This window comes from Macaca mulatta, chromosome 1 (genome assembly GCF_049350105.2).
Source record: "Macaca mulatta isolate MMU2019108-1 chromosome 1, T2T-MMU8v2.0, whole genome shotgun sequence".
NCBI classification, from domain to species: domain Eukaryota; kingdom Metazoa; phylum Chordata; class Mammalia; order Primates; family Cercopithecidae; genus Macaca; species Macaca mulatta.
The window spans coordinates 173,241,221-173,253,441 of NC_133406.1; the positions used below are offsets into that span (position 1 = coordinate 173,241,221).

A 12,221-nucleotide genomic window follows, 5' to 3' on the forward strand; every position below is an offset into this window, starting at 1 on the left:
TATCATGCAGTGTGCTATGATAAACAAAGGTGTCTATTACACTGGCCAGTTAACTTAGCTCTCAGCCATACTTGTTTGGTTCAATTATTCATTCATCTTCTTCGGCATTGTGCTAGGGATATGGATTTTCCATAAATAATAGAGTTTTTAGTCAACCAGTTGGTCATTTATGTCTACAGTGGAGTATTCTGAAGTGCTGCTGGATGGACTCTAGGTCATCGGTCTCTCTTATCATCTAGCCACCTGTAATTGAAGGCAGGGTTCTGGCTGTTCCCTGCAGTTTCCCCAAACAAATGTGAACTTAGTAACCTTCTGGAAGGAAGGTGAACAATTAGGTACCTGAAATCAGAGCAGACACATTGTAGGGGGGACTCCGCAGCCAGTTTAGAGGGATCTGTGTGTCATCCCCTGGATGGAGCTGTCTCCATTCCACCACGTACTCCTGAACAGCAGAGAGATCTTTCCTGGGAGGCTGCCAAGTCACCAGAATGCTGTCCATGCTCTCTGAGTTTGCAGAGACCTGGTGAGGAGCCAGCAACCCTTTATCGGGCAGAAAGAGGAGAAACAAAATTAAAAAAGAGGAGGGATAAAGGTTTAAACAACAACAAAAAAAGCCAGTTTATCCCAACGAAGTTTTTGGAAGAATATCTACTTACTTTTAAAGACTTTGGAGTCACAGATTTAAGTTCATTCCATTTCTCAGTTCATGGAGGACTAACATCAGCTTGTTCAAACATTATATAAAATGTCAGGTGCACAATTATTTTCCCCTTCATCTTCCATTCCTTTCTCTCTCTTTTCTTTTTTCTTTTCCTCCCCTTCCTCCCTTTCCTCCCCTGCCTCCCTGCCTCCCTCCCTCCCTCCCTCCCTCCCTTCCTTCCTTCCTTCCTTCCTTCCTTCCTTCTTTTTTTTCTCTCTCTCTTTCTCTTTTTCTTCTTTTTTTTTTTTCTTGAGACAGGGTCTTGCTCTGTCACCCAGGCTGGAGTGCAGTGGCATAAGCACAGATCACTGCAGCCTCGACTTCCCAGATTCAAGTGATCCTCCCACCTTAGCCTTCTGAGTAGCTGGTATCACAAGTGCATGTCACTACACACAGCTAATTTTTTATTTTTTTTGTTAGAGAGAGACAAGGTTTTGCTACATTGCCCAGGCTGATCTCAAACTCCTGGGCATGAGCCAACATGCCTGGCTCCATTCCTTTTTCTATTTCTATAGCCTCAAAGGTGCCTAATCTTTGTGAATATATTAGGCATCTTTCTAATCCATCTTTCATATATTTATTTAGACAAATTCCTATCCTTGAAATTTAGTGTTATTTTGTGCATATGTGTTGAATTTTCATGAAATGTATTGGGAGATAAATCTAATGCTTTTTCTTTCACTCAACATTATGTTTCTGTGACATAAACATCCTGCTTGCTATTATGTAAATCCGACTCATTTTTTCAGACTGCTACCTAAACCCTTTACTTGTCCAATATTTGAGTGACAAGCAGGAAGTTCTTTTGGAGTGTTTGCAAACACAAACAAGGATGCAATGAATATTCTCTTGCATGTTCTCTTGTGTGCCTGTGCAAGAATGTTTCTGTGTTTCTGGATATATATGCATAGAATTGCTTGATTATAGAGCAAATTCACATATTGTTTTACAAAATACTGCCAGATTTATCTCTAAAATAGCCAGTTGACATTCCAGCAAGAAAAGCATGAAAGCTCTCATTTCTCCACCAATATTTTCTGATTTTCTAATTTTTATCAATCTGGTATATATAACGTGGTATTTAATTGTGGTTTTATTTTCATTTTTCTGAATTTTTTTTTTTTTTTTTGAGATGGAGTCTTGCTCTATCTTGCCCAGGCTGGAGTGCAGTGGCACCATCTCAGCTCACTGCGGCCTCCGCCTCCCAGGTTCAAGCAATTCTCCTGTCTCAGCCTCCCGAGTAGCTGGGACTACAGGCGTGTGCCACCACACCCGACTAATTTTGTATTTTTAGTAGAGATGGGGTTTCACCATATTGGCCAGGCTGGTCTCAAACTCCTGACCTCAGGTGATCCACCTGCCTCGGGCTCCCAAAGTGCTGGGATTACAGGTGTGGGCCGTCGCACCCCGCCATTTTTCTGATTTCTTATGAAGCTGAGTTTCTTTTCATATATTACTAGTTATTTGACTTTCTCCTTCTGTGAACTGCCAATTCATATACTTCACTCATTTCCATTGGGTTTCCTTCATTCTCTCTGATTTGTAGACAGCTTTTTGTATTCTAGATTTTAGTCTTAACTTACCAGTTTTCAACAGTATCTTACCCTAGCCTGTCAACTCTCTGATAACTTAATGACACATATATAGCTACTTTGATCTTGGTAAATTTATCCATGGCTTGTGTACTTTACATCTTATTTATGAAATCCTTCTATTCTAGGGTCATGAAGATACTCAACTACATTTTCTCCTATTGGTTTTGTTTTACCTTTCACATTTAGGTTTTTAAATTCAAATCCAACAAAAGGGTTTTTTTTTATGGGGGAGAATAAATTTTACTACTTTTCCACCTGGTGAGTCAATTTTTCCCTATGTCATCACATTTGGCATCTCATCCCTGTCATATACCAAGTTTCACATAATCATGGGTCTGTGTCTGGGTTGACCACTTTACCAGAAAATAGTGTTCATGTTACCAGGCTTTGTAATGTCTGACTATTTAGTCAGCGAAGTCCTTTCCTTTTTGCTCTTCTTTATTTTGTTTATTTATTTATTTTGAGACAGAGTCTCCCTCTGTTGCCTAGGTTGGCATGCAGTGGTGCAATCTTGGCTCACTGCAACCTCTGCCTCTGGGGTTCAAGCGATTCTCCTGCCTCAGCCTCCCAAGTAGCTGGGATTATAAGCGTGTGCCACCATGCCTGGCTAATTGTTTGTATTTTTAGTAGAGATGGGGTTTCACCATGTTGGCCAGGCTGGTCTCCAACTCCTGACTCAAGTGATTCATCTGCCTCAGCCTTTCAAAGTGCTGGGAATACAGGTGTGAGTCACCATGCCCGGCACTCTTCTTTTTTTCAAAATGGTCTTAGATATTCATGAAACTTTATACTTCCGTATAGCTTTTAGCATCTGTTTGTCAGAGTCATCTTCTATATCATTTAATGGAGTTTTAAAAATTTCACCTTGAAGTTTCTATGTGTTCTTTGTTAGGTTAATTCCTAGACCCTTTATACTTTTTTTTGTTTTTTTTGAGACGGAGTCTCGCTCAGCTGTCCAGGCTGGAGTGCAGTGGCGTGATCTCGGCTTACTGGAACTAGTGTCTCCTGGGTTCAAGCGATTCTCCTGCCTCAGCCTCCTGAGTAGCTGGGATTACAGGCACCTGCCATCATGCCCGTCTAATTTTTGTATTTTAGTAGAGACGAGGTTTCACCATGTTGGCCAAGCTGGTCTTGAACTCCTGACCTCAGGTGATCCACCTGCCCCGGCCTCCCAAAATGCTAGGATTACAGCCATGAGCCACTGTGCCTGGCCTTTTTTTTTTTTTTGAGACCATCTCACTCTGTCACCCAGGCTGGAGTGCAGTGGTGTGATCTTGGCTCACTGCAACCTCTGCCTCCTGGATTCCAGCGATTGTCCTGCCTCAGCCTCCCCTGTAGCTGGGATTATAGGCATTCACCACCACGCCTGGCTGAGTTTTGTATTTTCAGTGAGACGGGGTTTCACCATGTTGGCCAGGCTGGTCTTGAACTCCCGACCTCAAGTGATCCATCCACCTTGGCTCCCAAAGTGCTGGGATTACAGGTATGAGCCACCACACCTGGCCAATACTTTTGGTTTGCTCTTTAAATGGCATTTTATTTTCCACTACTTTTTCTACTGCTAATCTGTGTGCGTTATTCTGGCAAACCTACTAAACTAATAATTTGTCTGCTACCCTTGCTGAATGTTTCATGTAAATAATTTTATTAGCAACACACTTAAAACATATCCTCTTTACAATCTTTGAATTAAATTCCTTATTTCCTTTTTTGGTTCCTATCTTATTGCAAGTTTTCAAGAGAACGTGCCTATATCGTTTTCTTGAGATCATGTATGCTGCATGTTTTTGGTAGAAAGTCTTTAAAATGCTAAAAAGTTTTCTTTTATTCATAGTTTTCAGAGTTTTTATTTTTATGAAATACTTTTATTTATTAAAGTTTTTTTAACTTTTTTTTTTTTTTTTTTACATCTGGTAAAAACATATCCTTTTTTTTTCTCTCTTTCAGTTCTAATGTGATAAATTACATGGATACATTTTTCTGATATTGACCCATCCTTGTATTCTTGGGATCAACCCTACTTGATCATTCTGTAGTTTTCTTTTTTGACTGAGACTTTTGAAAAATAGACTTTATTTTTTAGAAACAGTTTTAGGTTCTAAACAGAATTGAGCAGAAGGTATAGAGATATCCCATATACCTCTGTCCCTACATATGCACAGCCTCTCCTAATATCAAAATCCTGTATCAAAGTGGAACATTTGTTACAATCGATGAACCTACATTGACACATCATTATCACCAAAGTCCATCATTTACATTAGGGTTTATTCTTGATGTTGTACATTCTATGGGTTTAGGCAAATGTATAATAACATGTATTCACTATTATAGTATCATACAGAGTGGTTTCACTGCCCTAAAAGTCCTCTATGCTTCATTTATTCATCTCTCCCTTCCTCCACCCTTGGCAACCACTAAATCCTTTATCTATAGTTCTGCCTTTTCCACAACATCATATATCTGGAATCATACAGTATGTAGCCTCTTTTTTTTTTTTTTTTTGCGGGGGGACGGAGTCTCGCTCTGTCCCCCAGACTGGAGTGCAGTGGCGAGATCTCAGCTCACTGCAAGCTCCGCCTCCCGGGTTCATGCCGTTCTCCTGCCTCAGCCTCCCGAGTAGCTGGGACTACAGGCGCCCACCACCACGCCCGGTTAATTTTTTATAGAGATGGGATTTCACCGTGTTAGCCAGGATGGTCTCGATCTCCTGACCTCGTGATCCGCCCATCTCAGCCTCCCAAAGTGCTGGGATTACAGGCGTGAGCCACCGCGGACAGCCGGTATGTAGCCTTTTCAGATTGGCTTCTTTCACTTTGTTACATGCATTTAGGGGTACTCCAAATCTTTTTGTGGTTTGAGAACTCATTTGTTTTTACCACCAAGTAATATTTAATTATCTACAAGGACCACCATTTATTTATCTATTCACCTACTGAATAATATCTTGGTTTTTTTCCCCCAAGTTTTGGCAATTGTAGACAAAACCATGTAAACATTCATGTGCAGGTTTTTGTGTGGATATACATTTTGAGCTCTTTTGGGTAAGTACCAAAGAGTGTGATTGCTAGATCATATGGTAAGAGTATGTTCAGTTTTGTAAGAAACTGCCAATTTCTCCAAAGTGGCTCTTCCATTGGCATGCCCATTAGCATTGAATGAGAGTTTTTGTTACTCCACATCCTTGTCAGCATTTTGTGTTCTCAGTGTTTTAGATTTTAGCCATTCTAGTAGGTGTATAGTGATACCTCATTGTTGCTTTAATTTGCAATTGTCTAATAACATATGATGTTGGTCATCATTTTACATGCTTATTTGCCATCTTCTTTGGCGAGGTATCAGTTGCATCTTTTGCTCATTTTTGATTGGTTGTCCCTTTTCTTATTGTTAAATTTTAAGTGTTCTTTGTATATTTTGGATAACAGTGCTTTATAAAGTATGTCTTCTGCAAATATTTTCTGTAGTCTGTGTCTTCTCACTCTCTCGATAGTGTCTATCACAGAGCAGACATTTTTAATTCTAATGAAGTTCAGCATACCAATTCTTTCTTTCATAGATCATGTCCTTGGTCTTGTATCTAAAAAGTCATTGCCATACCCAATGTCATCTACATTTCCTCCTATGTTATCTTCTGAAAGTTATATAGTTTTTCATTTTATAGTTAAGTCTATGATGCACTTTGAGTTAATTTATTGTGAAGAGTTAAGGTCTATGATTCACTTATTTTTGCATATATATGTCCAGTTGTTCCAGCACCATTTGCTGAAAAGACTGTCTTTGCTCCATTGTATTACCATTGTTCATTTGTAAAGATCACTTGAATATAATTATGTGGGCCTATTTCTTGATTATCTATTCTATATCATTGATTTATTTGTCTATTGTTTCACCAATACAGTGGGTGAGAGGGTATATCCTTGGTTTGTTCCTTATCTTAGTGGAAAAACTTCCAGTTTCTCATCATTAAATATGATATTAACTGTAGGGCTTTTGCAGATTTTTTTTTATCAAGTAGATGAAATTCCCTTCTCTTCCTAGTTTTCCAAAAGTTTTTAATCATGAATGCATGTTGGCTTTTGTCAAATGCCTTTTCTGCATCTATTGATATGATCATCTGATTTTCTTCTTTAGCCTGTTATATAATGAATTGCATTATTTGATTTTTTCTTTTTTTTTAATTAAAAAAAAAAGTAGTGACAAGGTCTTGCTATGTTGCCCAGACTGGTCTCAAACTCCTGGGCTCACGCGATCCTCCCACCTCGGCCCCCTAAGGTGCTGGGATTATAGGCATGAGCCACCATGCTCAGTCACATTAACTGATTTTTAAATATTGAACCAGATTTGCATACCTGGAGTAAATCCCACTACACTGGTCATGGAGGATAATTTTTTTTCATATATTGTTGGATTTGATTTGCTAATATTTTGTTGAGGATTTTTGCATCTATGTTCATGTGAGATACTGGCCTGCCATTTTTTTTTTTCTTGTAATATTTTTGGTTTTGGTATTTGGCCTAATAGAATGAGTTTGGAAGTGTTTTCTCTGGCTTTATCTCCTGGAAGAGATTGTAGATAATTAGTATGATTTCTTTTCCTTAAACATATGGTAGAATTCACCAGTGAACTCATCTGAGGCTAGTTCCTTCTGCTTTGGAAGGTTATTCATTATTGATTCAATTTCATTAATAGGTATAGACCTATTCAAATTGTCTATTTCCTCTTGTGTTAGTTTTGGCAGATTGTGTCTTTCAATGAATTGGTCCATTTCATCTAGATTATCAAATTTGTGGGCACAGAGTTGTTCATAGTATTTGATTATTATCCTTTTGATAACATGGGATCAGTGATGAGAGCCCCTTTTTATTTATGATATTGGTAATTTTCATCCTCTTTCTCTCTTTTTCTTAGTTAACCTGGCTAGAAATTTTATAAATTTTATTGATCTTTTTAAAGAATCAGCTTTTGGTTTCATTAATTTATCTCTTTATTCCAGTTTTGAATTTCATTTATTTCTGCTCTGATTTTTATTATTATTACTACTTGCTTACTTTGGGGTTATTTGATCCATTATTTTTTTAGTTTCCTAAGGCAAAAGCTTCGATTATTGATTTTAGACCTCTCTTCTTTTCTAATGTATTCATTCAATGTTATAAATTTTCCTCTAAGCACTGATTTTGCTGCATTCCATAAATTTTGATGTTTTATTTTTATTTTCAATTAGTTCAAACTATTTCAAAATTTCTCTTGAGATATTGATCTCTTATTCTTTGACCAATGTTTTATTTAGAAGTTGTTGTTTAATCTCTATTTTGGGATTTTCCAGCTATCTTTCTGTTACGATTTCTAGTTTATTTCCCCTGTGGTCTGGGAGCAGACAGTGCATGATATCTATTTTTTTAAATTTGTTAAAGAGTATTTTATGGCCCAGAATATGGTCTATCTTGGTGAATGTTCCATATAAGCATGAGAAGAATGTGTATTATGCTGTTGTTAGATGAATTTGGCTACAGATGTCAATTATGTTTAGTTGATTGAGGATGCTGTTGAGTTCAACTATGTCTTTAATGATTTTCTGTCTGCAGTCTTTGTCCTGTCTGCAACATCTGTCCATTTCTGACACAGTGGTCTTGAAGTCTGACTATGATAGTGGATTCATCCATTTCTCCTTGCAGTGCTATCAGTTTTTGGCTCATGCATTTTGATTGTTGTTAAGTCCATACACATTAAAGATTGTTATGTTTTCTTTGAGAATAGACTCCTTTATCATTAAGTAATGCTCCCAGTTGCCACTGATAACTTTCTCTGCTTCGAAGTCCATTCTGTCTGAAATTAATACAGCTACTCCAGCTTTTTGGCTAATGTTAACATGGCATATCTTTCTCTATCTGTTTACATTTGCTCTATATGTGTCTATTTTAAAATTTATTTATTTATTATGAGACGGAGTCTCCTTGTGTCTCACAGGCTGGAGTGCAGTGGTGTGATCTCGGCTCACTGCAGCCTCCACCCCCTGGGTTCAAGCGATTCTCCTGCTTCATCCTCCCAAGTAACTGAGATGATAGGCGTGCACCACCACGCCCAGCTAATTTTTGTATTTTTAGGAGAGACAGAGTTTCACTATGTTGGCCAGGCTGGTCTTGAACTCCTGACCTCAAGTGATCCGCCTGCCTCAGCCTTCCAAAGTGCTGGGATTACAGGCGTGAGCTACTGTGCCAGTCTATATGTCTATATATTTAAAGTTGGTTTCTTATCGACAACTATAGTTGAGTCTTGTTTTTTATCCACTTTGACTGTTTTGTAATTGCTGTTTTTAGTCCAGTGATGTTCAAAATAACTTGATGGAGTTGGAGTAATATGTACTACATGTGTTACTATTTTCTATTTGTTGCCTTTGTCATCTATCCCTTGTTTTGTCATTCTTTTTCTGCCATTTGTGGTTTTAATTGATCAGTTTATATGATTTCATTTTCTGCCCCTTTTTAGCATATCAGTTACATTTCTTTTAAAATGGTTTTTAGTGTTTGCTCTACTGTTTGCAATATACATTTACAACTAATTTAAGTCCCCTTTCAAATAACAATATACTGCTTCATGAGTAGCAGAAATACCTTAAATAGCAAAATAATCCAAAGTCCTCCCTGTTATCCCTTGCTGGGATTCATTGCTATCATTCATTTCACTTATATATAAGCATGCATAAGCATTTATAATACACAAACATATGTAATCAAATACATTGTTACTATTGTTGTTTTGAATGAACTGCTGTTAAGTCGATTAAGAATAAGAATAATTGGCCAAGCACGGTGGCTCATGGATGTAATCCCAGCACTTTGGGAGGCTGAGGCAGGTGAATCACCTGAAGTTGGGAGTTCGAGACCAGCCTGACCAACATGGAGAAACCCCGTCTCTACTAAAAATACAAAATTAGGTGGGCGTGGTGGCACATGCCTGTAATCCCAGCTACTAGAGAGGCTGAGGCAGGAGAATCACTTGAACCTGGAAGGCAGAGGTTGTGGTGAGCCGAGATCACCACTGAACTCCAGCCTGGGCAACAAGAAGGAAATTCTGTCTCAAAAAAAAAAAAAAGAATAAGAATAATCGGCTGGGCGCAGTGGCTCACGCCTGTAATCCCAGCACTTTGGGAGGCCGAGGCGGGTAGATCACGAGGTCAGGAGATCGAAACCATCCTCGCCAACATAGTGAAACCCCGTTTCTACTAAAGATACAAAAATTAGCTGGGTGTGGTGGCACGTACCTGTAATCCCAGCTACTTGGGAGGCTGAGGCAGGAGAATTGCTTGAACCAGGGAGTTGGAAGTTGCAGTGAGCCAAGATCATGCCATTGCACTCCAGCATGGTGACAGAGCGAGACTCTGTCACAAGAAAAAAAAAAAAAAACCAGAGTAATTAAAGTTTGTGTTTTACCTTCACTTATTTCTTCTTTGATGTTCTTCCTTTTTCTATATAGTTCCAAGTTTCTGACCTATCTCATTTTCCTTCTCTTTGAAAAACTTCATTTCACATTTTTTGCTAGGCAGGTCTACTGGCAACAAATTTATTCAATCTTTATCTGGGAAGTCCTTATTTCTCCTTCACTTTTGAAGGATAATTTCACAGGGTATAGACTGCTAGGTTGGTGGGCTTTTTTTCTCTCAATACTTTAAATATTTTACTCTACTCTCTTCTTGCTTGCATGGTTTCTTTCTTTCTTTTTTTTTTTTTTTTTCCTTTTCTTTTTTGAGATGGAGTCTAACCAGGCGGAGTACAGTGTTACCCAGGCGGGAGTACAGTGGCGTGATTTCGGCTCACTGTAACCTCTGCCTCCCAGGTTCAAGCGATTCTCTTGCATCAGCCTCCCAAGTAGCTGGGATTACAGGCACACGCCACCATGCCCAGCTGATTTTTGTATTTTTAGTAGAGACAGGGTTTCACCATGTTGGCCAGGCTGGTCTTGAACTCCTAACCTCAGGTGATCCACCCACCTCGGCCTCCTAAAGTGCTGGGATTACACGTGTCAGCCACCGCGCCCGGCCTGCATGTTTTCTTTGAAGAAGTTAGATGTAATTCTTATCTTTGGTCTTATATACATAAGTTTTCTTTTTCCTGTGGCTTCTTTCAAGAGTTTTTTCTTTATCTTTGATTTTCTGCAGTTTGAATGATGTATGTAGGTATAGTATTTGTTGTGGGTGGAGGGTGCCATTTACCCTGTTTGGTGTCCTTTAAGGTTCCTGGGTCTGTGGTTTGGTGTCTGACATTAATTTGAGAGATTGTCATTCATTATTGTTTCAAGTATTTCTTTTATTCTTTTCTTTTTTTTTTTACCTTCTGGTATTTCCATTATGTGTATGTTACATCTTTTGTAGTTGTTCCACAGATTTTGTATATGCTGTTATGTTTTTTTAGTCTTTGTTCTCTTTGCTTTTCAGTTTTAGCGGTTTCTATTGACGTATCTTGAAGCTCAAAAACTCCTCTCCCAGATATGTCTATTTTACAAATTACCCATCAAAGACATTCTTCATTTGTTACACTGTTTTTGATCTCTAGCATTTCTTTTTTGATTCTTTCTTAGAATTCTAATCTCTCTGATTACCCTGCCCATCGGTTTTTGCAGGTTTTCTACTTTAACTGTTAGAACCCTTAGCATATTAATCATAGTTGTTTTAAATTCCTGGTCTGATAATTCCAACATCCCTGCCATATGCAAGTATGGTTCTGATGCTTGCTGTGTCTCAACAAACTGCTATTTTGTTGTTGTTTGTTTGTTTTTTGCCTTTTAGTATGCCTTATAATTTTTTGTTGAAAAGTGGATACGATTTACTGAGTAAAAGAATATGCAGTAAATGGGCTTTTAGTAATGTGGTAGAAAGGTGTCGGGGGAGAGGAAGCATTCTATAACCCTGTGATTACATCCCTGTCTTTTTGTGAGCCTGTGCTTCTGGACTGGGAACTTGCCAGTGCTTATCAGTATTCCTCCCTTAAGTGGGATAGGATGGCTACAGTGGGCTGGAGTTGGGTATTTTCCTTCTCCCACCTAGAAGAACAGAGGGGATTGGAGTTGGGTATTTCCTTTCCCTCCAGATAGAAGGCCAGACTAGGATGGAATTAGATATGTTCCTCCCACCAGGTTGGTTAGGTTCTGATAAAACTCCAATAGTTCAGCCCTGTTAAAACAGTTTCCTTGGAGGGCAGGGCTTGTTAAGAACAGAATACTCTGGTGTATTTTTTTTTTTTTTTTTGAGGTGGAGTTTCACTCTGTCACCCAGGCTGGAGTGCAGTAGAGTGATCTTGGTTCACTGCAACCTCCGCCTCCTGGATTCAAGTGATTCTCCTGCCTTAGCCTTCCAAGTAGCTGGGATTACAGGCACGCACCACCACGCCTGGCTAATTTTATTTTTAGTAGAGACAGGGTTTTGTCGTGTTGGCCAGGCTGGTCTCAAAACTCCTGACCTCAAGTGATCTGCCCGCCTTGGCCTCCCAAAGTGCTGGAATTGCAAGGCATGAGCCACTGCACCTGGCCAACTCTGATGTATTTTATAACGGTTCCTTTTTCCCTCCCACTGAGAGAAACATGGGAGATTTTTCTGATATTCACTGCGAGAACCTGGTCAAGCTCCATTTATTTATTTATTTATTTATTTATTTATTTATTTATTTATTTATTTTTGCTCCTGAGACAGTCTCGCTCTGTCACCCGGGCTGGAGTTCAGTGGCACCATCTCAGCTCACTGCAACATCTGCCTCCCAGGTTCAAGTGATTATCCTGCCTTAGCCTTAGCTGGGATCACAGGCATGCACTACCACGCTGGCTAATTTGCATTTTTAGTAGAGATGGGGTTTCACCATGTTGGCCAGGCTGGTTTCGAACTCCTGACCTCTAGTGATCCGCCTGCCTCAGCCTCCCAAAGTGTCGGGATTACGGTGTGA

At 39.1% G+C, this 12,221-nt stretch overlaps 1 protein-coding gene across 2 annotated transcripts in view; it reads right to left on the reverse strand.

Moving 5' to 3' along the window:
* Positions 1–12,221, reverse strand: part of IL12RB2 (interleukin 12 receptor subunit beta 2) — a 92,905-nt gene that overhangs the window by 27,872 nt on the left and 52,812 nt on the right. For both annotated transcript variants that reach the window (XM_015141978.3, XM_028832658.2), the window contains exon 10: positions 340–540. In XM_015141978.3, the coding sequence (XP_014997464.1) occupies positions 340–540 (201 nt within the window). The remainder of the gene's footprint in view (positions 1–339; positions 541–12,221) is intronic.